At 38.9% G+C, this 25,206-nt stretch overlaps 2 protein-coding genes and 1 pseudogene across 4 annotated transcripts in view; 2 read left to right on the forward strand and 1 right to left on the reverse strand.

Annotated features, from left to right (window-relative positions):
* The window catches only part of LOC144635984 (uncharacterized), a 42,497-nt pseudogene that overhangs the window by 8,562 nt on the left and 8,729 nt on the right, over positions 1 to 25,206 (reverse strand). Inside the window, exons 2-4 of the transcript XR_013567446.1 lie at positions 9,379 to 9,409; positions 3,765 to 4,550; positions 2,167 to 2,321 (exon numbers count right to left, since the gene is read on the reverse strand). The product of XR_013567446.1 is annotated as an uncharacterized LOC144635984 (transcript). The remainder of the gene's footprint in view (positions 1 to 2,166; positions 2,322 to 3,764; positions 4,551 to 9,378; positions 9,410 to 25,206) is intronic.
* LOC144635920 (uncharacterized) lies at positions 10,082 to 17,194 on the forward strand. 2 transcript variants are annotated; one of them, XM_078495039.1, is made up of 2 exons: positions 10,082 to 10,172; positions 14,504 to 17,194. In XM_078495039.1, exon 2 carries the CDS (start codon positions 14,553 to 14,555, stop codon positions 16,056 to 16,058), a length of 1,506 nt encoding a protein of 501 aa, XP_078351165.1. In that variant the 5' UTR covers positions 10,082 to 10,172; positions 14,504 to 14,552; the 3' UTR covers positions 16,059 to 17,194. The 2 variants fall into 2 exon arrangements, with proteins under 2 accessions (XP_078351165.1, XP_078351166.1); XM_078495040.1 differs by lacking the exon at positions 10,082 to 10,172 and adding an exon at positions 13,757 to 14,171.
* LOC144635983 (uncharacterized) overlaps positions 19,984 to 25,206 on the forward strand; it is a 39,969-nt gene continuing 34,746 nt past the window's right edge. Inside the window, exon 1 of the mRNA XM_078495120.1 lies at positions 19,984 to 20,055. The gene's annotated coding sequence lies outside the window, so the exon portion shown is untranslated. The remainder of the gene's footprint in view (positions 20,056 to 25,206) is intronic.

Here is a 25,206-nt window from a genome sequence, read left to right on the forward strand (position 1 = left end):
GCCAAGAAAAGTAAGGAAATAGAGGCAAGAGGAGGGTCTGGGTCTACTGGTAAGGATATCCGAGCAGGAGCTGGGACTGAACCCAGAGGGGGGGGAGGGGTACTCCCATATATGGGCTATATAGGTATGTGCCGCCCGATAGGGTATGGTTTTTGAGGTTCTCAGTCCTTAAATAGGGTATCATTTTTGGTCCTTTTGGCATTTTGTTCCTGGTGTAATCCTTAGATAGGGTACCTATCTAGCTCGCTTGTACCATGATCATCAGATAAGTTATATGTTATAATACCACAAAGAGACATTGTCCCCCTCCCTCTGGCCTGTGATGCATGCTATTAGCTATAGGTTGTTTCATAAAAATTTCACACTCCTGTCCCCAGACTAATGTTGTTTGGGCATTTCCTGTGGGTGTAGGTAGTAGGAGGGGGGAGGGGATGAAGTGGAGTCTGGAAAACTTGGATAGAGGGTGAATCATCAACAATTTTTTCTCACTTAACATTCTTATTACAGGTTCCGTGAAATTCTTGGAGAAGGAAGGCAAGTACTGGGAACAAGGAAACATTCACTGCCAAGAAAAGTAAGGAAATAGAGGCAAGAGGAGGGTCTGGGTCTACTGGTAAGGATATCCGAGCAGGAGCTGGGACTGAGCCCAGAGGGGGGGAGGGGTACTCCCATATATGGACTATATAGGTATGTGCCGCCCGATAGGGTATGGTTTTTTGAGGTTCTCAGTCCTTAAATAGGATATCATTTTTGGTCCTTTTGGCATTTTGTTCCTAGTGTAATCCTTAGATAGGGTACCCATATTCTATCAGCTTTAATAAACACCCAGATAAACGAAAAAAAGGTATCTTAAAACTGAACTACCCGTTCAAGTATTAGTAAAGCGATTTTATAAAGATTTGCATTTGGTCGTGCGCAGTTAGCCGCTATTCGGGTCGTCACGGAATGCTTCTCCTTCCCTTGAATAGGGCGTCATTTTTCGGTTTTGGGCCTTAAAAAGGGTATCAATTTTCACTTTCTTTATCTATAAAAAGGGTAAGGGTTTAAGAACCTTGATGGCACACCCCTATCCGAAATTTATGGGAGAACCCGCTCCCCCTCGGGGGACTGAGCAAGGAAAATCTTGTCACCACTGTATCAGCGTATACCAATATTTAACAGGCTATCAGTTTCAAACTTTATTCCCTTTAGTAGTATGTAGTATGTAGTCTGCAGTTCAAAATCTGCAAAGTAATACATAGAGGATATTACATGGTTGCGCGGAGATATGAAATTTATCTTCGAGTGTTCGAATCGATATCTCACGAGTGAGCGCAGCGAACGAGTGGGATATCGATTTGAACACGAGAAGATAAATTTCATATCTTCAAGCAACCATGTAATATTCTGTTTATTATATAAACCTACTAATTACGATGTTTTTGACGATTTTCCGAAGATTGCCGACCATTTTCCGAAGATTTCCGAAGATTTGCAAAATGTTGTCCGAAGGTCGTACGAATGTTTCCGAACATTTTCCGAACTTTTCCGAAAATTTCCGAAGATATCCGAAGATTGCCGAAGATTGCCGAGGAAGATCCGAAGATGTTTCGACTTAATATCGATTTACTTTGACTCATTCAAGATTGAAACAGGGCAAACTTGTCAGAAAATGTTTCGAAATCGATATCTTCACATGTGAAAATAACATGTTATTTTCACGTGTGAAGATATGATTTTTTCGCGCGAAAGATTTCCTGGTATTTCACTGATGTTTATATAATAAATAACTGTCTTTTTACGGTCGTCAGATAACAGAAAGAAATACGAAAAAATATTTACGCAATAGCCTATTGAATATTGGTATACACTGCCGATACAACCATAAGGGAAGAGGGGTCTGTGAGGTTTTTAAAGAGATTTCGCTAGATAATTATTAAAAATTCAGTTTAAAGTGGTCACTATGTGAAAATACTGATTAGATGACGCTCAGTAATTTTATGTTTTTTCTTGTCTGATCTCTTTTAAGTCACTTAAAAGTTCAGTGATGCTGAAGGCATTTTCATGCTTCTCAGTCCTACAAGTTGTTCCTGTGCTGCACGTTGCTTTATCTTGCTTAAGGATCTCTTTCCCATTGTACAACTCGTCATGCTGATTAACTTCAAAAGGCTTGTCACACGTTGTTACGTATTCTGAAGAATTAAAAAGCTTCTCTCCTGTGTGAGTTCTTTTATGTTTGTTTAAATTTCCTGCCTGGATAAAACACTTGCCACACTGGTTACATTCAAAAGGGCTTCTCTCCTGTGTGTGTTCTTTTATGTTGCTTTAAAGTTCCTGCCTGACTCAAGCCCGTAGGCTGGGGGGGTTCGGGGGGTTCAGACGAACCCCCCCCCCCCCACCGCCTGAAAAGGTCCGGCCTGAATGGTACAGCATTAAAGGTCCGGTCTGAATGGTACAGCATACATATGGCCTACGCGCATAATAAAATAAAAATAAAAACATACTGACGTTATTTGTATTGATTTTCAACAATATCGACTAATTTTCAAACGTTTCTCGTGTATTCCCCTCTTTGAAAAATTGCTGTCGCTTCTTTCTTAAAAGCCCTAAGAGAAGTGGTCTTCTTGAGCTCATTGTCAAGCACAACGTTGTTAACGAAACAAAGAGAAAACCTCTGTTGGATCTGTGCAAGACAAGATGGGCAGAACGGCACACTGCTTATCAGCATTTCTACCAAGCTTTTGTTTTCATTGCAGAAGCTCTCGAAATGATTGGATTCAAACGTCACCTTGATAAGTATGGTGACATGTATGCCGACTGGGACCCAGCAAACCGTAATGAAGCCCAACAAATTTTGGCAAGTATTACGTCCTTTGAGTTCATTGTCGTGTTTATGGCAGTGTACCAATATTTGTCGCACCTGGCTGGAATCACGGTTAAGCTACAGAGAACAGCGCTTGACATTGTGGAGGCCCATGGCATGATCACAGAAGTTGCTAGTTTCTACCGAAAACAAAGGGAAGATTGTGACAAAACCTTTTCAGCTGTTTACACTCAAAGTGTTGCAATGGCAGAAAAGGTGGGCACTGCTGCCGAAATGCCTCGAATTACGTCGAGACAACAGCATCGTTCCAATACCGAGGCTCAAAATCCTAAAATTTATTTCCAACGAAACGTGGCAATTCCTCTCCTTGATCACATCATCATGTGCATCAATGAGCAGTTTTCACCTTCGGCGACCGTTGCCGCGTCACTGCTTGGTCTCGTACCAAGTGTTCTCTGTTCAAAGAATGTTAATCTTGAAGCAGCTGTTAACAAGTACAATGATGATCTCCCATTCCCTGAAATGTTTGAAATGGAGCTTATGCGATGGAGAGGTCGATACCTGGCGATGGAACCGGAATTAAGGCCAGCTTCACCTGCAGTGGCAATCAAAGATTGTGATGATGACCTCTTTCCAAACATCAGAATTCTTCTAAAAATTGCCTGCGCCATACCAGTAACATCATGCGAATGTGAACGAAGTGCAAGCGCGTTGCGACGACTGAATAACTACATGCGAGCGTCAATGGGAAAAGAAAGGTTGTCCAACCTTGCGCTTCTGCACATTCACTACGATACCCCCGTGGAGCTAGACACGGTAGTCAACTGTTACGCCCACCTTCACCCCCGTCGACTACAACTGGAAAATCTTCTTCAGTAACGGTATTTTTTTTTTTAAATTAGTGGGACACTGGTAACTAATGGTCCGTTCTAAAAGAAAACGAACCTACCCGGGCAAAAACCAGCCTACGGGCCTGTGACTAAAACACTTGCCACACTGGTTACACTCAAAAGGCTTCACTCCTGTGTGAGTTCTGTTATGTTGCTTTAAATTCCCTGCCTGATTAAAATACTTGCCACACTGGTTACATTCATAGGGCGTTTCTCTTGTGAGTGTTCTTTTATGTTGCTTTAAATTCCAGGCCACATTAAAACACTTGCCACACTGGTTACATTCAAAGGGTTTCTCTCCTGTATGTGTTCTCTTATGTCGCTTTAAATGCCCTGCCTCACTAAAACACTTGTCACACTGGTTACATTCAAAAGGCTTCTCTCCTGTGTGTGTTCTCTTATGTCGCTTTAAATGCCCTGCCACACTAAAACACTTGTCACACTGGTTACATTCAAAGGGCTTCTCTCCTGTGTGTGTTCTCTTATGTCGCTTTAAATGCCCTGCCACACTAAAACACTTCCCAAACTGGTTACATTCATAGGGCATTTCTCCTGTGTGCTTTCTTTTATGTTGCTTTAAATTTCCTGCCTGACTGAAACACTTGCCACACTGGTTACATTCAAAAGGCTTCTCTCCTGTGTGTGTTCTTTTATGTTGCTTTAAAGTTCCTGCCTGACTGAAACACTTGCCACACTGGTTACATTCAAAAGGCTTCTCACTTGTTTGAATTGTTTCACTTGATGCATGTTCTTCCTGATTGGCAGTTTGAGTTAAACTCTCGCTGCACTTTCCATATTTTTTAGCCATCAAGGTATATGAACTTTACCCACTAGCTGGTTATATGACGTTCTCAGTCCTAAAAACAAAAGAAAAGTAATAATTTTTTTATCAGTGTTGTTCTTTTGATTTGAAGCCCCCACTCCCTGGAAATTCCAGCTACCGATAATTGTCATACCTAAACAATCTTTACTAAAAATGCCTTTAAGACTTGCTTTTAATATGTAAAACAAGCAAGTTTCACTTGAGTTTCGAAGGTAAAATGAGGTTAAATGCGATTTAACCAAGTTAAATAAAGCAATTTAACCAAGTTAACCACAACGAGTGGGTAGTCAGCTGTCCTGGTGGTCAGCGATTACTAGCTCTTGTCAGGCTCAGTGCGATGCGTTCTCGGACATGACAGCGTGGTGTCAGGTCTTCGTTCCATGGAGGGTTTTCAGAGATGTTTTGCGAGTTTTTACCCTCCCTCCCTCCCTTCCCTGCTTCTTGTTATTAGTTACAAATTCATTTTTCCACTGATTTAATCAGTGTGACGGGTGTCTGTGCTTCGGGGCTCATGGCTGTTTTGTTGGGATTGCCAGCCTTGGCAGCTTTATTCTATCTGGGGAGGGCCGGCTGACCTCAGCGGAGGCCCTCCCGGGTATCTCAGGCACCCATCCTCCATATTCACGAGGCAGTGGTTAATTGCTTTTGCTTAGTAATTGGATTAGATATTCTGTGCCACTTTTATAACCAATCAAAAGTCAAACCGCGCATGTTTTTCCATGCTTCGTGTCAGCTACATGTATTTGCTTTGAGTTTTGATTTTTTCACTGGACTGTCTGTGTGCTTTGTGATTGGGCAGAGTTATTACTTTGGTTTTGGTTTTACAACACTCAATTAAAAACTGCTCTAACCTTTTAAGTAATTAAATCAAGTTTAATTTCTATGTACATTTAATTTTTTATTTGCCTTATATAGTATTTTAATGCACTTTTGATCATATTTCTATGAAGAGGGCGTGTTATAAATTTATTATTATCATTATTATTATTATTATTTATTATTATCATTATTATTATTATTATTATTATTATTATTATTATTATTATTATAGTCTGGTTTAAAAATTGTGGCTCTTGAGGCCCCCATCCTCTTGGAATTTCCAGTTTCCAGTTTTTTCGACTTTTTTGCTTGTTTACAAGCAACAAAAAAAGGATAGTGGATAGATAGATAGATAGATAGATAGATAGATAGATAGATAGATAGATAGATAGATAGATAGATAGATAGATAGATAGATAGATAGATAGATAGATAGATAGATAGATAGATAGATAGATAGATAGATAGATAGATAGATAGATAGATAGATAGATAGATAGTCTTTATTAAGAAGCTAGTCATAACAAACGTGTGGCTTTACAATAAAAAAAATCTAAAATAAGCTAAACTATAATAGTGTATAATAGTGGATAAGTTGTTCCATCTCGAAACACATTCTTGTAAACTCTCAAGGGACTGCTTTAATTTCTCAAGGGAATATTTTAATTTCTCAAGGGATTACTTTCCACTGTGGGTGATCACTTGCAATCTCGTAGAAAAAACGTGACTTGTCAAATTTACAAACGTTATATAACAATTTTAAACGTGACATGTCAGCTTTCTTATCTCAACGCACGTGTGTCTGAAAGGCGATCTACAAAAAGCGTCGCACTAACAATGGATTGCGTAACTAACGCTGAAACACAAATAAATAATCACTAGCATCTACATCGGTTAAAAATAACAAACGTCAAAAATAAACCATACCAAAAAAACTCGCTCTTTCCAAACATATTTATTTATTTATTTATTTATTAGATTTCCCAACATTACAAAAAATATTTACAACAAAAAAGATAAAATATATAATAATAATAAAAAAAATAGTGGGAGGATAACAGCAGGGGGAAACTGAATTCCCATGTAAAAGCTGTTATCCTAGATAAAGCTAAAAATTTACAAATAAATTTACTAATGAATAAAATTAAAAAAAAAAAAAATTACGCTAATAACAATTTATCATACTAAGATAAGTTATATGTTCATATTGCTAAAACATTAAATGGTTTAACAGCTTTTTCTTAAATGAGCTCAATGATTGCGCCTCGAGGACATCACTCGGCAACGAATTCCAGTCGTTTATGTATCTATTAAAAAAAGAAAACTTAAAGTAATTAGTGCGAGCATAGTTTGGTCTTAATTTGAGCTTGTGATTGGATCTAGTACGAGATTCGCCTACTATGTCAAAGTACTTAGCAGCGTCGATGTCACAAAGTCCGAATATTATCTTATACACTTGCACCAAAGAAAGAAACTTTCTTCTTAGTTCCATATTATTGAAGTTAAAACAAATGCAAGAGATGGGGGCTTCTTTTAGGTAAGAAGCGGTTAAAAATTAGGCCAAATATGGTAGATACAAGCGCCATTTTGCAATGTTAATGATTAGCGTTTTGCAATCCGAGTTGATGTGACCTCGCGTTGACAGCAATGTTGCATGAATTGGCTTTACAACATGCGATCGTATCTACGCAGTTCGAGTGGAATTTCAGTCAAAGACAGCAAAATTCTTTCGTATTTCATCTTCAAATATAATTTGAAAGCATTCACTGTATATACTCTCTCCTCCGCAGAGGTTCTCGATGGGGTGGTCATTGTAAAAATCCGCTGGGCAAGGTGAGTGCAGGCGCACTCGAGATCGAGATGGAGTCTCCCCACCGAAAACCTCTCTGAGGAGCCTCTGCGGAGGAGAGAGCTGTATATATGGCTTTTGTTTAATCCTTCTTAAGCAGTAGTCGGAAATATTCGTATTTTATCGTGCTTTTTCGTGGAGCAATCGTAACGATATGGCCTTGAACACATTGAACAGCGGTCTACCTATAACAATTCAAATATGGCGTCGCAAAAACAAAGCATCGAACGCATATTTTGCTGTTTTATTTGCTAATTTCGCTGCCGTAATCAACTGCCTCGAAAGGTCCTTGCAATTTTAAAGTATAGAATTGCAGGATCTCAGTGAAATTTGCACTGTTTATTTGTGTAATGATGAGGAATATGTGTATAAATACCCCGCGCGGACGAGCCATTTTTGACAAAATTTTATGGCTGCATTTCCTCCACGAAGATATGAAATTGTTAAACTAAACTACAAAGCAACTGTAATGATAAGTTCGAAGAACAATGCACAGGATAAACCTTCGACTCATACTTCATGCAAAAAAGTCAGTATCTCGAAAGAGACTTTGATTTAAAATTATCCCCCTTCCCACATCCTCAAACACTAGGGCTTTGGGGTTCCTGTTTCCCCTCTGAGGTCCCTGTGGGGTGGGTATAAATATTTGCTGGAACCACTCACTCTGAATTGTTAAACAGTTATATCCCAGCACATCCAATCGAACTTATCACGGGTAGCCGAACCCAGTCGAACACCAATCGTTTGATCGGGTTAAGTCATCAAACATAATCGAATTAACAATAAAATTTGGTCAATCAAACAAAATCAAACGATTGATTACCGAACAGTTGACAATTGAACAAAACGAAAGGTTTGATTACTGAACAGTTGACAAACATATTCAATTAAACGTTCCATAACCGAACTCCAGTTTGTTCACATTGCAGACATTTGGTCAGTGCACCATCCCCCTAATTAGACCTGCATGATCTACTTACCAAGAGATGGATTCCAAACAAGGAATCAGATTTAATTTGATAGTGTTCGATTGAGTTTGATCAGTTTGATTGGTTCGAAAATCGAACTTATCGAACTCACAAAATAGATGTTTGATTTTGTTCTCTTACCGAACCCAATCAAACTATTGGGGTTTGATTGGGTTTGAATGCTTTCTGGTTCGATTTTGTTGGATTGGATACGCTGGGTCAGTGCTGGGTCAGATAAATCAGAAATCCCCAATCAATGGGTGCTTCTGTTTGAGATATTCTGATAGAACCTTAGACGATTTAAACTTTCCTAGGTTTGCTTTCCACTTAAGACCGACTCAGGAATCTCTGCCAGAGACCCAGGGGGGGTACTCCGGCTTGTAAATGACGGGGATGATCGAATGGAGGCAGAACTCAGGACCTAAAAAAATCCCTTAGTCTTCCGACATTACCCAAATAAATCCCTGGACCAAAAATAACCACCAAAAAATCCCTTTTCAAATTACCCCTAAATTGCCAGGAGGGGCAATAATATAACACAAAGAAAACGATAAAAAATTGAACGCTCGTGTTTGTTTATTCATCATACCATAATTACGCCAAGGCCGCGCCAAGTTCGTTTTTAATACCCCCAAAAATCCCCTATTTAAATCAAGTCACCAAAAAAAATACTTGCCAAATTTTCCAACCCAAAAAAATCCCGGAATCGAAAATTTCAAACCCAAAAAAAATCCTTCGATCATCCCCGTCATTTACAAGCCGGAGTACCCCCCCTGGGGCCAGAGACATCATTAACACAATTTCAGGGTAGCTTGGTAACTACTTTTATTAGAATCCTTTACTACAAGTTGAATTTACAGCGATTTTCGAACCATTCTCATGAATTCTATTAAATGACTCAAAACGTAATGCAAATTATATTGTCACGGATCAAAAACAACGCCTGGGCCGCCTGTGTTTGGAAGTCTTGTCGTGAGGCTGTGACAAGCAGGTCTGGGCCGACTGCTTTGCAGGTGAAAAGTGGTTGTGGGCTGTTTGACATAAGTTTGCAGAGTGCAGTAAACTTTATTTTATCGAATTTTTCAGCTCGTTTAACCCAGCAAGATGACCTGTGTAGCAAACAGACTCTACAGTACGAATTAAGCTGAAAATATAACTTTTTTCAAAGCATTCGGTAATTAGTACTCTACTGTCCCTTAACACACAATATTTCCACTTTTTCTTACCTCTACTGAAGCAAAACAGTCCAGAAGTAACCTGCAAAACGACGCGATGGATCTGATTACTAAGATCTGGAAGCGGCCATTGAAGTACTATAGGGCCCAGTCCACACCAAACCGAGGACAGGACTAACGGAACTTGATGGAACATTGGAATGAAACGATTGACTATTTTTTCGTGTTTTTTCGATCGATGAGCGCGCGGTGAGAACGGCGAAAGAACTGGACGCCAGCGCAAAACGGAAGAAGCAAGGGGGTGGGGGGCGGGGAGCGGGGAGCTATTTTTCCTTCGCTCGCTTCCCCCCCCCTCCCCCCACGCGCTCGCTTCCTTTGCTTTATTTTCGTTGAAAAATCGAGAGGCTGTAGACAGTCTAGGTTTGATTCGGTATTAAAAATGTACTGTTACCTTGTCTGTTACTGGGTATTTTGCTATTTTTCAACTTCTTTCTTTCTTCATTAACTCATTTATTTTTCCTTTATTTTTCCCGCGCCCCCGTACTCCCCCTCAGGCCCCGCTCTTCCGCTCACTTCGCTCGCGTACGCCGCTCGCTTCGCTCGCGTAAAAACCCCACTCGGGAGCCTGTTCGCAGGCTAGCTTTAATGAAGAGTTCAGCTTTCCATCGATTCATTCCAATGTTCCGCTAGTCCTGTCCTCGGTTTTGTGTTGTTTTCGTTTCTGGTTGTGGCGAGTAGACTGGGCCCCAGTACTTCAATGGCCGCTTCCAGATCTTATTTAATTTCAGATCCATCGCGTCGAAGTGTTTTGCAGGTTACTTATGGACTGTTTTGCTTCAGTAGAGGTAAGAAAAAGTGAAAATATTGTGTTTAAGGGACAGAAGAGTAATAATTTTCTAAGTCTGCGGTGATTCGTCTTTGAATCATGCTGAAAATTATGAGTAGAAAAACAAAACAGGACTCACTTATATTTTTAGCCCGGGTTTTAGCCAGAAGCTTCTGTTTTAGCCTAATTGTTACTGCAGAGTCTGTTTGCTATAAAGGTCGTCTTTCTGGGTTAAACAAGCTGAAAAAATACGTTTAAATAAAGCTAACTACACTATTGATAATCTTAGGCATTGAAAGGGAGGGATATTAAAAACAACATCTGCAAACTCGTGACAAATTATATAAAGAGTTTGTTCGTAGCACGAGTCAAGTTCGAGTCAAGATTATTTTTTTTTAAGTCTTTCAGTTTTGGTTTTAATTGCTGGTGAAAACGATTTACCAGAGGCACAAGAACAGCCAGATTGGATGTTTTTTACTGCCGATTGCGAGAGCTCATTCATTAATTGGTTAGCAGCAGTTGCTTTTCAAAGAAGAAAATTATTCCTTGGCTCCAACCCGGGGTTTCCAATAAATTTCCTTATACATTCCTACCTGGATTAATATATACACAACTGAAGCAGAGGTTCCATTTTCACGACAAAAAATCAAGGGAACTTAAACGTCGCTGCAATAGCGAACAGACAAGCGGCCGCCGTAATATCAAATACAAATCGTGACAGCTTGAATTTGCATGACGTCTTAAACATGGCGAAGCGCTGGTCGTGCTTTTCACACTCTGCTCTCAATCGTATACGGTCGAAAGGCATTTCTAAGCGCTTATCTAATAAATGTTATTGTTTGTTGTTTCTTTCACCTTTGCCATACAGAATAAATACCCCAGGGGTCAACAACAATTAAGATGAAACAAGTTCACTGATAAAATTGTTTCTCGCATTTTTGGGATTCCAAGACAGTAATGCATGTGCTCCATTTTTCTCAGTCAAGTCAAGACTGATGTCGAATTCAAATCTGCCCGAAGTTATTCTGAATTGGTTAAAAATAATTTTGAACCAAAAAATATATGCAGTCTAACTGTGTGACAAATTCGTTCGTTTTATTTTCTATGACTCGAAAAAAGAACACGGTGATAATCTTGTGTGAAGGGAAAAATATATATTCCTCAGTAACCAAGACAAAACCAAGAAACTGCTGGTAAAAGCGTATTGAAAGGCGAAAAAGCATATTAAAAAAGTTAAAAAAACAGTAAGAATTGAATGACGGAGCAAGGAATACCGGTAATTTAGCTTACGGGTATATTTATTTTAAAATGCAAAATGAAATCTTTGCGATCGCTTCTGCAGTAAAAAAAATTGTTGAATCAAACCTAACTGCTCACTGCTCTTTATAACAGTCAAACGATAGTTTATTATTATTATTAAAAGAAAGAAATAGTGAAAAAAATCATTTGACTTAAACTTGACTCGTGACTTGAACTTGACTCGGGCTCGAACTTGACTCATGCTACGATCAAACTCATTATATAAATAGCCCAATCACTTGTTGCCTGTGTAGCAGGCACCTGGAAAGGCAAGAGATGGCCTCGTGAGAGAATCAAAGTCTCTTTGAGATACCAACTTTTTTGCATGAAGTATGAGTCGAAGGTTTATCCTGTGCATTGTTCTTTGAACTTTCATTACAGTTGCTTTGTAGTTTAGTTTAACAATTTCCTATCTTCGCGGAGGAAATGCAGCCGTATAATTTTGTCAAAATGGCTCGTCCACGCCGGGTATTTGTACACATATTCCTCAACATTACACAAATAAACAGTGCAAATTTCACCGAGATCTGACAATTCTATACTTTAAAATTGCAAGGACCTTTCGAGGCAGTCGATTACGGCAGCGACATTAGCAAATGAAACAGCAAAATATGCATTCGACGCTTTGTTTTTGCGACGCCATATTTAAATTGTTATAGGTGGACGGCTGTTCAATGTGTTCAAGGCCGTATTGTTACAATTGCTCCACGAAAAAGCACGAAAAAATACCTTTTCTACTGTCGGAGAAAACATTGCGCGCGGCATAAACAAATCGATACACTCATGCTGCGCTTTGTCTGGGCTCTGCAAGGGTCAGATATCAAGACAGCTTCTTCGTGGGCTTAAAAAGGATGAAATACGAAAGAATTTTGCTGTCTTTGACTGAAATTTTACTCGAACTGCGTAGATACGATCGCATGTTGTAAAGCCAATTCATGCAACAGTACTGTCAACGCGAGGTCACATCGACTCGGATTGCAAAGCGCTAATAATTAACGTTGCAAAGTGGTGCTTGTAGCAACCAAATTTGGCCTAATTTTTAACCGCTTCTAACCTAAAAGAAGCCCCCATTTCTTGCATTTGTTTTAACTTCAATAATATCTTTGAAAAGAGCGAGTTTTTTTGGTATGGTTTATTTTTGACCTTTGTAATTTTTAAACGATGTAAGTGCTAGTGATTATTTATTCGTGTTTTAGCGTTAGTTACGCAATCCATTGTTAGTGCGACGCTTTGTATAGATCGCCTTTCAGACACACGTGCGTTGAGATAAGAAAGCTGACATGTCACTTTTAAAATTGTTATATAACGTTTGTAAATTTGCAGTCACGTTTTTTCTACGAGATGGCAAGTGATCACCCACAGCGGAAAGTAATCCCTTGAGAAATTAAAATATTTCCTTGAAAAATTAAAACAGTCCCTTGAGAGTTAACGAGAATGTGGTTTGAGATTGCCCAACTTAAGCGCTATTCTCCTTCCTTTTGCTTGTAAACAAACAAAAAAGTTTAAAAAAGAGAGAAGGTACCTGTCTGAACACTCATCAAAATGCATTAGTACCCATTCTTAGAGAGAGCATGGTTTGTCAAAATTTTGATTGGCCGTGAATGCCCTGAATGATTAATCAGTGACTTAACGAAAGAAATCTGTCTGTCATTAGAATATAACAGTCTTCACAATCTGAAAATTATGTTGTAAACATAATTAAAAATATATTTGCAATTGCATGTCTGCAGAAGGGCTTTAAGCATCCTGCTTGCAGGAAGGTTAAACGAACTTGTTGAGCAAGGGTCTCAACTTTGCTTAAAAAGCTAACCATGTACAGTATGCCACAGAGGACATTTTAGGGTTTCTTATCCTTGCTAGAACTGTAAACAGGACATTGGATTAAAATTCAGTCTTTTGCCAAGGTTGAGTTAGAAAAAAACCCTAGCTGGTTTGGGTAGGTGAACTTGAGACACCTTTCATATTTTTGCCGCAGAGATTGATCACATTTGGTCTGCATGAACTGCTGACTATCTGAGAGTCCTTCTTGTTTTTTTGTTTTTTTTTGCTTTGAGACCAATCTTGACGAGACTTGCCTATGTTATGCATAATTAGCTGACAATTTTTCACATGACCTCAATAAATTGAAGTAAGAAGCACATCCAATAAGGCTTGCTATTTGCATTCCTGTTTTAGGGTCGCAAGTTAGGGTGGACGGTTGATGCAGTGCTGTCATTGCACAGCTGTCACACCAGTTAGGCATTTACTTCCATTTTCCATTGCGTGGCTCTCTCGCACCTTTTGGAAATGCTTGCCCAAAAACTACACAGGCTCCTGCTACCCATGCAAAACCACTTGTGGCGCTGTGATTCTGATTGGGAGAGGGGAGAAAGCAGGTACTCCCAATACTCGAGTGAAAAATCTGGAAAAGGGCTGCAATATTTCAGAGCAACAATAAACTGCAGAATACCCCAGATATAAGATAGACTGAGTCCGAGCTCTTTAAGCATCTCAATTTCAACACACAACTCATTAATGGACCTGTCAACATCTTGAAGTGACATATTATTAGTTAAATGTCAATAACTTGTCATGCTTATGTAGCTGCCATCTTGGATGGTAGTTGTGCATAACTTATAAATACACAGACATAACTATTCCAGAAAAAATCATGACCACCATGCAAGTATGATTCATACGCAGATATTGCTGTCGACAGGGCAAAGTCATGACAACACATGTAAATACATGTACCTGGCCAGCTAGCTGGTGTAAGCCTATTTGATAAAAAGATACCGCTCAAGAACCACAAGGCCCTGGTGTTTGGGAATGTGGGAAGAGGGGAAAGTCAATTTTCACCTTGCCTTGTGCATCATGATATATGAATTTCTGCAAATAACATGACAGAATGTGTGGTTCCAGCAAATATCCATACCCTGCCCACAAAGGGAAACTGGAAATTCTCAGGGGGTGGGGGTCTCAAAAATTTTTAAAAAATTTTAAACAAGAGTTTGACGCTCAGCTAGAAGTTCCAGGGGGTGGATGCTGATAGTACTTTCATTTTGTTTTTAGGTCTGAGAATGACATATTACCAGCTAGTGGGTAAAGTTCATGTACCTTGATGGCTAACGATAACACAAAGTGCAGCAAGAGTTTCACTCAAACTGACTGTCAGGAAGAACATGCATCGAGTAAAAGAACTCACTCAGGAAATAAGCCTTTTGAATGTAACCAGTGTGGCAAGTGTTTTAATCAGGCAGGCGATTTAAAGAAACATAAAAGAACTCACTCAGGAAATAAGCCTTTTGAATGTAACCAGTGTGGCAAGTGTTTTAATCAGGCAGGCGATTTAAAGAAACATAAAAGAACTCACACAGGAGAGAAGCCTTTTGAATGTAACCAGTGTGGCAAGCATTTTACTCAGGCAGGATACTTAAAGCTGCATAAAAGAACACACACAGGAGAGAAGCCTTTTGAATGTAACCAGTGTGGCAAGCGTTTTACATGTGCAGGAAATTTAAATCAGCATAAAAGAACACACACAGGAGAGAAGCCTTTTGAATGTAACCATTGTGGCAAGTGTTTTAATCGTGCAGGAAATTTAAAGAAACATGTAAGAACACACACAGGAGAGAAGCCTTTTGAATGTAACCAGTGTGGCAAGTGTTTCAATGTGGCATGGCAATTAAAGCAACATAGAAGAACACACACAGGAGAGAAGCTCTTTGAATGTAACCATTGTGGCAAGTGTTTTAATCAGGCAGGAAATTTAAAGAAACATGAAAGAACTCACACAGGAGAGAAGCCTTTTGAATGTAACCAGTGTGGCAAGTGTTTTAATGAGGCAGGGCATTTAAAGCGACATAAGAGAACACACACAGGAGAGAAGCCTTTTGAATGTAACCAGTGTGGCAAGTGTTTCAATGTGGCATGGCAATTAAAGCGACATAGAAGAACACACACAGGAGAGAAGCTTTTTGAATGTAACCATTGTGGCAAGTGTTTTAATCAGGCAGGAAATTTAAAGAAACATGAAAGAACTCACACAGGAGAGAAGCTTTTTGAATGTAACCAGTGTGGCAAGTGTTTTAATGAGGCAGGGCATTTAAAGCGACATAAGAGAACACACACAGGAGAGAAGCCTTTTGAATGTAACCAGTGTGGCAAGTGTTTTAATGTGGCGGGGAATTTAAAGCAACATAAAAGAACACACACAGGAGAAAGGCCCTATGAATGTAACCATTGTGGCAAGTGTTTTAGTCAGGCAGGAAATTTAAAGCTTCATCAAAGAATTCACACTGGAGAGAAGCCTTTTGAATGTAACCAGTGTGACAAGTGCTTTAGTCGTTCAAGAGATTTAAGGCGTCATAAAAGAACTCACACAATAGAGAAGCCTTTTCATTTAGCAGAAAACATACGTATACACAAAGGTGACAAGCCTTTTGAAGTTAATCAGCATGGCCAGTTGAACAATGGGAAAGATGTCCTAAAGCAAGATAAAGCAACATGCAGCACAGGAACAGATTGTAGGACTGAGAAGCATGAAAATTCCTTCAGCATTGCTGAACTTTTAAGTGATCTGAAAGAAATCAAACAAGAAAAAACAGAAATTAAATCAAATTTTTAACCCATTGGCTCCCGTGCTGGCCTAAAGCGACCTTGACGATCGTTGCTCTTTCTTCCACTGATGATTCATCATCTTTGATCAAAAAAGGCATCACTTACACTCAATCTCTGCAGGAGGAAAAGTTCTTTCCGATGATGCCCCAGTTAGAGTGATTGGGTCAATTGTGCTTGAAATACCCACAAAAATGCCTAAAAGTTTAAGTGAAAAACTCGTGGGAGAATTTGCCTCAGCCACACATGGCTCTTCAGTGGCGAGTATTTCCTGTTTGGATGGCACTTTCTCGAAAATTACTAAACTGCAAGCAAGCCCAGTTATAGGCCAACAACTGCAGCAAAGAGATAAGAAAAGGAGAAAAAGGAAAGGCAAAAAAAATGAAAACAAATTGGATTTGTGCGCATGCCTTAACAACAATGACCTAAAATCCGATGATTGTGAAAAGAAAGGCATGCTTTTAGGTTGCAAGTGTCTTTTTGAGTAGTTTGGAGCTTAATTAGCTCATTAATGACGAGAAAATGTCACAAACGTCCAAAAGATGCGGGGTGTTTTCAAAAAATCTCCGGGAGTCAGTGGGTTAATAATTACCAAGGGAATCTCAAAACTTCTGTTATGCAACCTTTTATTCAGAACAGATTTGTCAGCTGTTTGTTGTAACAAGTTTTTAGTGTAATACTTAGAAGATTTGTTTGTTTAAGTTTAAGCACGTTTTTAGTAACTTTATTGCCTTGCGAGCATAAATTTTGCATTTAGTGTTACAGCCACACCCTGTGACGAATATCAAATAGATATGACTCAGCTTGTAAACAGATAAAGCAATCAATTGTAATTTTTTTGGGATCATTGTAATCGGATTATACTCGGTAATTATCAAAGAATAATTGTAGCTTACGCTAAGGAAATAAGTATCAACCAGAAGCGTTGCGCGTTAGGAGCATAGAAAAGACCACAGGGAAACAATAGTGAGCCTTAGCCAACTTAGATTTGCGTCTGGACATACGTAGCCAAGGCGTTTACACCTAGTAATAATAAGATCTAGTGAAATTGTAATTTTAAGTCAGAATGATCGTTTAGAGCGACAAGATTGTTAAGAACGAACGACGAATGTACGAATGTAGTTGTAATAAAGTTGTAATAAAGTGGAGAAAACGTCAGATACAGTCCTGTGTGTTTGTTGAACCAGCCAGCGCGGGAGATTCCACAAAACTGTTGTAGCCATGTAGCAATGAATCACAGGATTATTCCAAAAAAAGAAATCCAACCCCTCTTCCCTAATGGTGACAAGGTTTTTTTTTTTGCAAAATCCCAGCTCCTGCTCGGATATCCTTACCAGTAAACCCCCTCACCCTCCTTCTGCCAGGATTCCCAAACTTTCCTTTGATCCTGCAAATTTATGCTACCAGTACAGTTATTTTACGGAACCTTTGATTAGAATTTTGTCAACTGAGAATATACGAAGTAAGAAATGTATAGTATGCAAAATAGCATGGAAGTTATGGTTGTATAAACACCCTCTATCTCAGTCTTTCAGATGCCACATCTGACACCTCCCCCCGTGTTTAATTTTGGAATCAATGCCTCCAAGGAAAAAATAATTAAGTTCTTGCCATATATCAGTTATGAAGTTCCCCAATAGTATGTAATAAAGGGATGCTAGGAGAAGCTAGTGAACACTGGAACAGTCCACTGCAGTATTTCCTGCCAGTGATACAAATAATGTTGAGTTTTTGTTTTCCAATTGATCATGACGCCTCTGTGGGTAGGAGTAGAGCTTTCCACAAGTTGCTCGAAAAGATTCAAAAATTGCTCGAAATTTCTGAAAAAGGTGCTCCAAAAATCCAAAAAAGTGGCTTTTGGTTGAATAAGTTGCTTGAAAGTTGCGCCCCCCCCCCCCCCCCCCAAAAAAAAAAAAAAAAAAAATCCAAAACACTGCTTATTATCAAGAGAGTTTTTCCAAATATATGCTAATTTCCCTTTGAAGGTAAGATTTTAAGGCAAAAAATTCTTGAATTACCGGTACACTGAGTATTTCTTTCACTGGGAAAATCGTGAAGATATCGATGACGTCATGTGTGCAGACTAATTTTGTAATGTCTCAATGAGGAATGAGTCGAAAATCTTTTGCAAACTTCATTAATCTTCGGAAACGTTTGTATTGTCTTCGGACAACACTCGGACAATCTTTTGAGATCTTCGGTCTAGAAATTGATCAAAAGGCAACAAGTTGCTCAAAAGGAAAAAGGGGAAAAAATTGTTGGAAATATGAAAAGTTGCCGAGCAACTTGTGAAAAGTCCTAGGTAGGAGCCCATGGGGGGGGGGGGGGGGTGGGTACTCTCCCAAATTACCTATGTTGGTATGTGCTGCCCAACAGGGTCCTAATTGTGGGCTCCCAATCTAGAACTGTTATTTCAAACACACAAAAGTTTCATATCATTAGCAGCCAAACAGGGTGTTCAAAAATTGACCTGTTTCTAGAATTGGTTATCATTTTCGATTTAAATTCTTTCTAAAACTGGGTTCTTCTTCGGAGACCAGGGTGGCAAATACCCACCCAGAACATACCTGAGTACCCCCCCCCCCCCACCCTGCCTCCCCAGGTAGAAGCATGTGGCAGTGAATACCAAAGCATGTCAGTACAGAAGGCTGTTTGAATAAAATCTGTTTAATGTTGTATAGTGTTTGGGTCTGTTTTGGTCTCCTTAGTTTTCTTTTGTTTTCTTGTTTGTTTTTCATTTTACAATGATAAAAGGTTTTGCTTTTTGATCTTAATTACCTTTTATAATAATACAACAAACAATATTTATGTGCTATAAGGTTTATATTCCACGAAAGACAAAACTTTTCAAAACAAGGATGAGAGTTGATGAGAGTTGACTCTCATGAGAGTTTTCGTCAACTCTCATAGACTATCATCAACTTGGGCCAAACAAGAACAAGAGTCTGTCGAACATTTATTGATTCTCAAGAAAAAAATTGAGCACGTTCAAAGTCGATGAGAGTGCATGAGAGTTCCATGCCAAACGAGATTAAGAGTTTTAACTCTCATCAACTTTCATCCTTGTTTTTGGACTAATTACACTTGGATCTCGATGACTTGAAACGCCTGCTACCGGTAGTTCCTTTGATGAGGAAGTAATACTTAAGTCTGTGTTTACCCGTAACTCAGGAGCTTATCCAGGTTTTTGTAGCATCCAGGGGAAGTATTTCAACTCTCCCATGGATGGGATTCTAGTCCATCACAGGCCTACCCACAGCATTAAGTTACTCATTTATACACCTGGGTGTAAAGAGGTACTGTGGAGCAAAGTGTCTTACCCAAGAATGCAGCGCAGTGACCTTACCCAGAGCTTTAACCTGGACTGCTTTATCCAGAGTCCACAGAGGCAGAAATGCAATGATAAATTACAACTGTGCTCATTATACTCTCATATATGCAAAATGTTTGCATGTGAGCAATCAAAAGTGCATTTTATAATTATTTTGATTTTAAAAATAATATTATTTGTGTAGTAAATAATAAAGATGGTAAATTTCAAGCTCGGTGATAAATAGTGAAGAAATTATTCAACATGACACGAGCGTGGGACAAAGAAAAAATCTGAGTCCCCGACGGGAATCGAACCCATGGCCTCCCAGATACCGGTTGGGCGCTCTAACCAACTGAGCTACGAGAGACTCGTTGTGAGCTTAGGCCATTTACTAGGTTGATATGTGACACGCGTCCTGCATACTGCTAGGATCAGCAATGTCGAAATCATCAAATGTGTTGTAAATAATAAAGATGGTAAATTTCAATCTCGGTGATAAATAGTGAAGAAATTATTTAACATGACACGAGCGTGGGACAAAGAAAAAATCTGAGTCCCCGACGGGAATCGAACCCATGGCCTCTCAGATACCGGTTGGGCACTCTAACCAACTGAGCTACGAGGGATCTTATTTCAGATCCATCGCGTCGAAGTGTTTTGCAGGTTACTTATGGACTGTTTTGCTTCAGTAGAGGTAGGAAAAGGTGGAAATATTGTGTTTAAAGGGCCGGAAGAGTATTAATTATCTAAGTCTGCGGTGATTCATCTTTGAATCATGCTGATATGAGTAGAAAAACATTACAGGACTCACTTTATATTTTTAGCCCGGGTTTTAGCCAGAAGCTAATTCTATTTTAGCATAATTGTTTTTTTTTTTTATTTTTTTTTTTTTTATTTTTTATTTGCAAGTACTTACAACATTAAACATACAACATTACGATGATTACAAAATATAGATCACTAACTTTACAAAAGGAGCTACTTTACAGTACAGCTTAGAAAGTGTGGAAAAATAGTTACAAAAATTACTCTACTTTATGAAGTCAATACTATTAACATTACAACACTTTCGAAACACTTAAGCTAACATTACAACACTTAGGCCTAACATTACAACACTTAGGCTAACAATGCAAAAAGAAATAACAAATAACATTGCCTATAATTGTTACCAGAAAGAAAAATGAACGATGTAGCGAGATACAAAAACAAAAGGAAACTAAATGTTTTGTAAAAAATTCCATTTCTTGATATAGTTATCGTATTTACCGGATTTGATAGCAATATGTTTTTCTAACGATAGTTTGTCGCGAACGAGGGATATGTACTCGTTAAACTGAACTTTATTTTTTTTGCCGGTGTTAAGGTATAAAAAGTATTTTCCTAATATAATAAGATGGTTTAGGGCTAAACAACCACGAGGAGAGTCCAATATACCATATAAGACATCTAAGTTCGAAAGATGGACTCCTTTTCTACTATGAATATTGTACCAATCTTGAAAATCTACCCAGAAAGTTTTTGCTTGAGTGCACTCTATAAAAAGGTGCCAGATGGTATGGATTTCGGTAGGGCAAAAAGGACAAGTTGGGGATTCAACTTTCTTCATCTTATGTAATAAGCTATTCGTAGGTAGGATGCGATGGATGATCTTGTACTGGAACATCATCATTTTGGTTTCTTTTGTAACGTTAAAAGGTAAAAGATAAACCTTACACAGATTGTTCTTTTCTACCCCATATTCAATAAGTTTCCTTTCTGCTGTGGGGGGAGATAACTTTTCTAGGGATAACAGTTTTTCATAGAGAGTTTTACAACTCAACGATTCGCTTATTGAATCAAGGGGTTTAATGGGTAGTTGGTTGTTAGAGTCTAAAAGCTTTTTCCACGAGCGAGGGAAAGCAGAAATGATGCTGTAATACTGTAGAAAATTAAACTTAGTCTTGAATTTTTCGCAAAGAGAATTAAAAGATAGAAAGCGATTTTTTTCTGTGTTAAGCAAGTCTGATATGTGCGTGACTCCAGCCTGATGCCAATGTGGAAAATAAATCGATTTTTTATTAACAATCAGAAACCTGTTGTTCCAGATTACTTGCTCTAGTACCTCAGATTTATTTTGTGGATCGGTCGCAGTGATTTTCTGCCAATGGGCTATGATGTCTTTGTAAAATCTTGGGAGGCGTTCACTTAGGCAAAGAAGCTTACAGTCATAGTTACACTGAAATAAGAAAGTGCCACCGACGTTGGCAAGGAAAGAGGCTGGGATATATTTCCATGGAGCGTCGTGGTCTGAACATAGGCGGTTTACCCAGTTTAATTTTAGAGCTTTGTCAAAAATGGCGAAATCTTTCATTTCTAAGCCACCTTCTTTTTTAGATTTTATCAGAGTCGACTTTTTGATTTTCGCAGGTTTGTGGCTCCATACAAAGTCGAAAGTCATTCTATTCACTTCTTCAGCGAATCGTGGTGGCGTTTCCATGGAGCTGCAGATGAATATGACTTTTGAAAGGGCTAGAGTTTTAACAATGTTTATTCTTCCATAAACAGAGATATCCCTTTGAGACCAAAAGTTTAAAGTCTTCTGTAATTTTGACAGCTTGTCGAAGAAGTTTCTCTGGTCTGACAGATTGTCATCGTACGAGAAGTGTGTACCTAGAGCATAGACAGGTTCATCTGTCATTTGAAGATTTGAAATTTTGTCTTTACTATGTCTCATTGAGCCAAGCCATAACATTTCAGATTTTGATACATTTATCTTTAGCCCCGCGCACTTTTCAAAACGGGAGAGCAATACAAAGAGGTTATTTACGGAATGAACGTTAGCGAGGAAGGCTGTGGTATCATCGGCGTATTGTGATAATTTAACCGTTTTATTATTCTGTATTTTTATTCCTTCTATTTCTTTGGAATTAGAGATTTTTTGAGCTAAAACTTCTATGGCAATGATAAATAGCATACCAGAGAGGGGACAACCCTGGCGTACCCCTCGTTCTAAAGTGAAGTGACTGGATGCGTAGCCGTTGTTTAAAACACAACTAGTAATGTTATTATAAAAAATACTAACCCAGCGCCTGAGCTGCGGACCGAAATTAAACGTTTGTAAACATTTTTGGAGAAAGTCCCATTCGATTGAGTCGAAGGCCTTCTCGAAATCTAGGAAGACGGCTATTCCAGGCAACTCTTTTTGCTTCGTAAAATCCATAACGTCTTTGAATAATCTTATGCTTTCGCCAATGTATCTTCCTTTGACATACCCAGACTGGCTAGAAGAAACAATTTTTGGTAGTATTTTCTCTATCCGAAGAGCGATGACTTTAGTTAAAATTTTGTAATCTACATTTAAGAGTGAAACTGGTCTCCAATTTTTTAGGAGCTCTAAATTCTTTTTCTTTTTTGGAATTAAAGAGATCACACCTTGTCGTTGTGAAATGGACAGAGTTCCGCTTTGAAGTGCATAGTGGAAACTCTCGGTCATATATTTTGCTAACATATTCCAAAAATGTAGATAAAACTCTACAGTAAAGCCGTCTGAGCCTGGGCTTTTATTTTTGGCCATTGATTTTAGGGCGTTATAGCATTCTTCTTGCGTTACTTCACTTTCGCAGGTCTCAGCTTCTTCTTCTGATAACCGTTTCTCGATAACTTCAAAAAAGTCACTAAATTCTGGAAGCTGTGGGTCCGAATTAACCGAAGTATATATTTGCTTGAAGAAATTTTCCTCTGCTTGAAGAATCTTTTTTGGGTCGGTTATCTTCTTATCTTCGTGAATTTTAACGGCAGTCACGTGTTTTCGTCTATAGTTGGTCTTTTCTAGACTGTAGAAATACTTACTATTTTTCTCACCGTACTCCTACCAACGTGTTCTGCTGCGCACGATTGCGCCTTGTGTTTTACGAGCTTCTACCTCTGCGAGTTTAGCTTTTAATTTGTCCATTTCCATTTTGTCGCTTTCATTGTGGTTAGCTTGCAATTTATTTTGAATACTTATTAATCTTGTTTGAAGCGACGCTTCTTCATCACGCGATTTCTTTGCTTTGCGTTTTGAATATTTAATTGTGAAAGCCCTGATCTCCATTTTGATCATTTCCCAGAAGAGTCCTTTATCAATTACTTGTTGATGACGTATAACAAATTCGGGAATTTTAAAAGTGAGCAGTTCAACGTAATCGATATCAAGTAATAGTGAATTGTTGAACTTCCAGAAACCAGGTCCGCGTGGAGGGCTGTCTTCGTCGAAAGTGATGCGCTACAGCAGAGTGGTCGGAATGTATGTTTGGAATTATATTGCACTCTCGGATTAGCTTACAAAGGTTTTTCGAAACCAAGAGATAATCTAGCCGGCTTTGGATCTTTCTGGAGGGATTACTCCACGTGAATCCACACGAATCGGGGTTTTTAAAACGCCAACAATCAACTAAATTATTTGTACTAATTAGCGTTCGGAGTTCAACAACAGACGTCACTTCTTTTCGTCAAACGATTTACGCACCCAATGAGGCAAGGCATCAAATCTCTTTCCTTGCTGAGCTTTCCAATTCTTTCCTTAGGGAATACAGTCAATGAAATTTGTCCTCGGAGGGATCAACTGTGTTATTGATGAGGAGGGAGGGAGAGGAGAGAGGAGGGGGGAGGAGGAGGGGGAGGAGGGGAGGAAAAGAGGAGGGGAGGAAGGAGGAGGGGAGGAAAACAGGAGGAAAGGGGAGGAAAACAGGATGAGGTGGAGTGTATTCCCTAAGGAAAGAATTGGAAAGCTCAGCAAGGAAAGAGATTTGATGCCTTGCCTCATTGGGTGCGTAAATGTTTACGAAAATTGTCTTCTTGTCGCTTAAAATGGTTTCAGCTAAGACGCATCTTCCGTAATTATCTGTGCTGATCTTTTCAATGCTGACGTCGAGTCGCGGTTTAAACAAAATCATTACTCCTCTACTGTGTGAAGAACCATGACTGTAAGCAATTTTGCCACCCCATTCTGCTTCCCACCTTTTAATTGTTTGAGGTGTAGAATACGTTTCTTGAAGGAAAATAATATCGGATTGTTGACGATGCAACCATCGAAAAACTTGCCTTCTTTTTCTTGAGCTGTTTAGCCCTCGAATATTCAAAGATAAAATCTTATAAATCATTTAGGTTCATGTTTTTAGTCTAAATGTAATACTGGCAATAATGCTCATAAGAAAAATGGAAATATCTAAAGTGGAATAAAGTTTCAGTTTCTTGCTTTTGCGACTTGAATTGCTAGTCGTCAAACTAATCGTAAAAATCGCGACAAAAGGGATAGGAAAATATAGTACGAAAAACCGCACGGATTTAAACAAGAAAGTTAACATTATGCGGTACAGAAAAATTATAACTACAACTATCAAGGACTTACCTAATTGTTTGTTCGGCATTATCAGATACTGGTACGTGAATGTAGAGCAATGTAAACATTGGCCACCGCAATATGGCCGTGATCGATTTCAATGTTTTAACAGTTAATTTAAACGTCCATTAAACGTCCATACAGTGGGAACGCTTTCGTCTCAGGTCCGCGGTAGAGTGAACCTTCTATAATGAGCTTCTCTACTCTGAAAAAAGCGGCTCGCTTCTGTTGTTTGGCGGTCTTCAACACCGGGTGTAACTTCTTTCTAATTTCTTCCACTTCTTTGGGGAAATCATCGGCGATTCCGAGCTTACTGCCTTTAGTAAGATTTTTAATAAAGGACTTAATGAACTCTTTGTCGAGGAAGTCCGACAACTTAACAATGATGGGTCGAGGTTTTAGATCTTGAGCGTTGGAAGCGACGCGATGAAATCCTGTGTACTCTGTCGAAACGAATATTTCTTTCATCTTCGACTGGAATCT

Source organism: Oculina patagonica, chromosome 13, assembly GCF_052425735.1.
Source record: "Oculina patagonica isolate OP01 chromosome 13, crgOcupat, whole genome shotgun sequence".
Taxonomy (NCBI): domain Eukaryota; kingdom Metazoa; phylum Cnidaria; class Anthozoa; order Scleractinia; family Oculinidae; genus Oculina; species Oculina patagonica.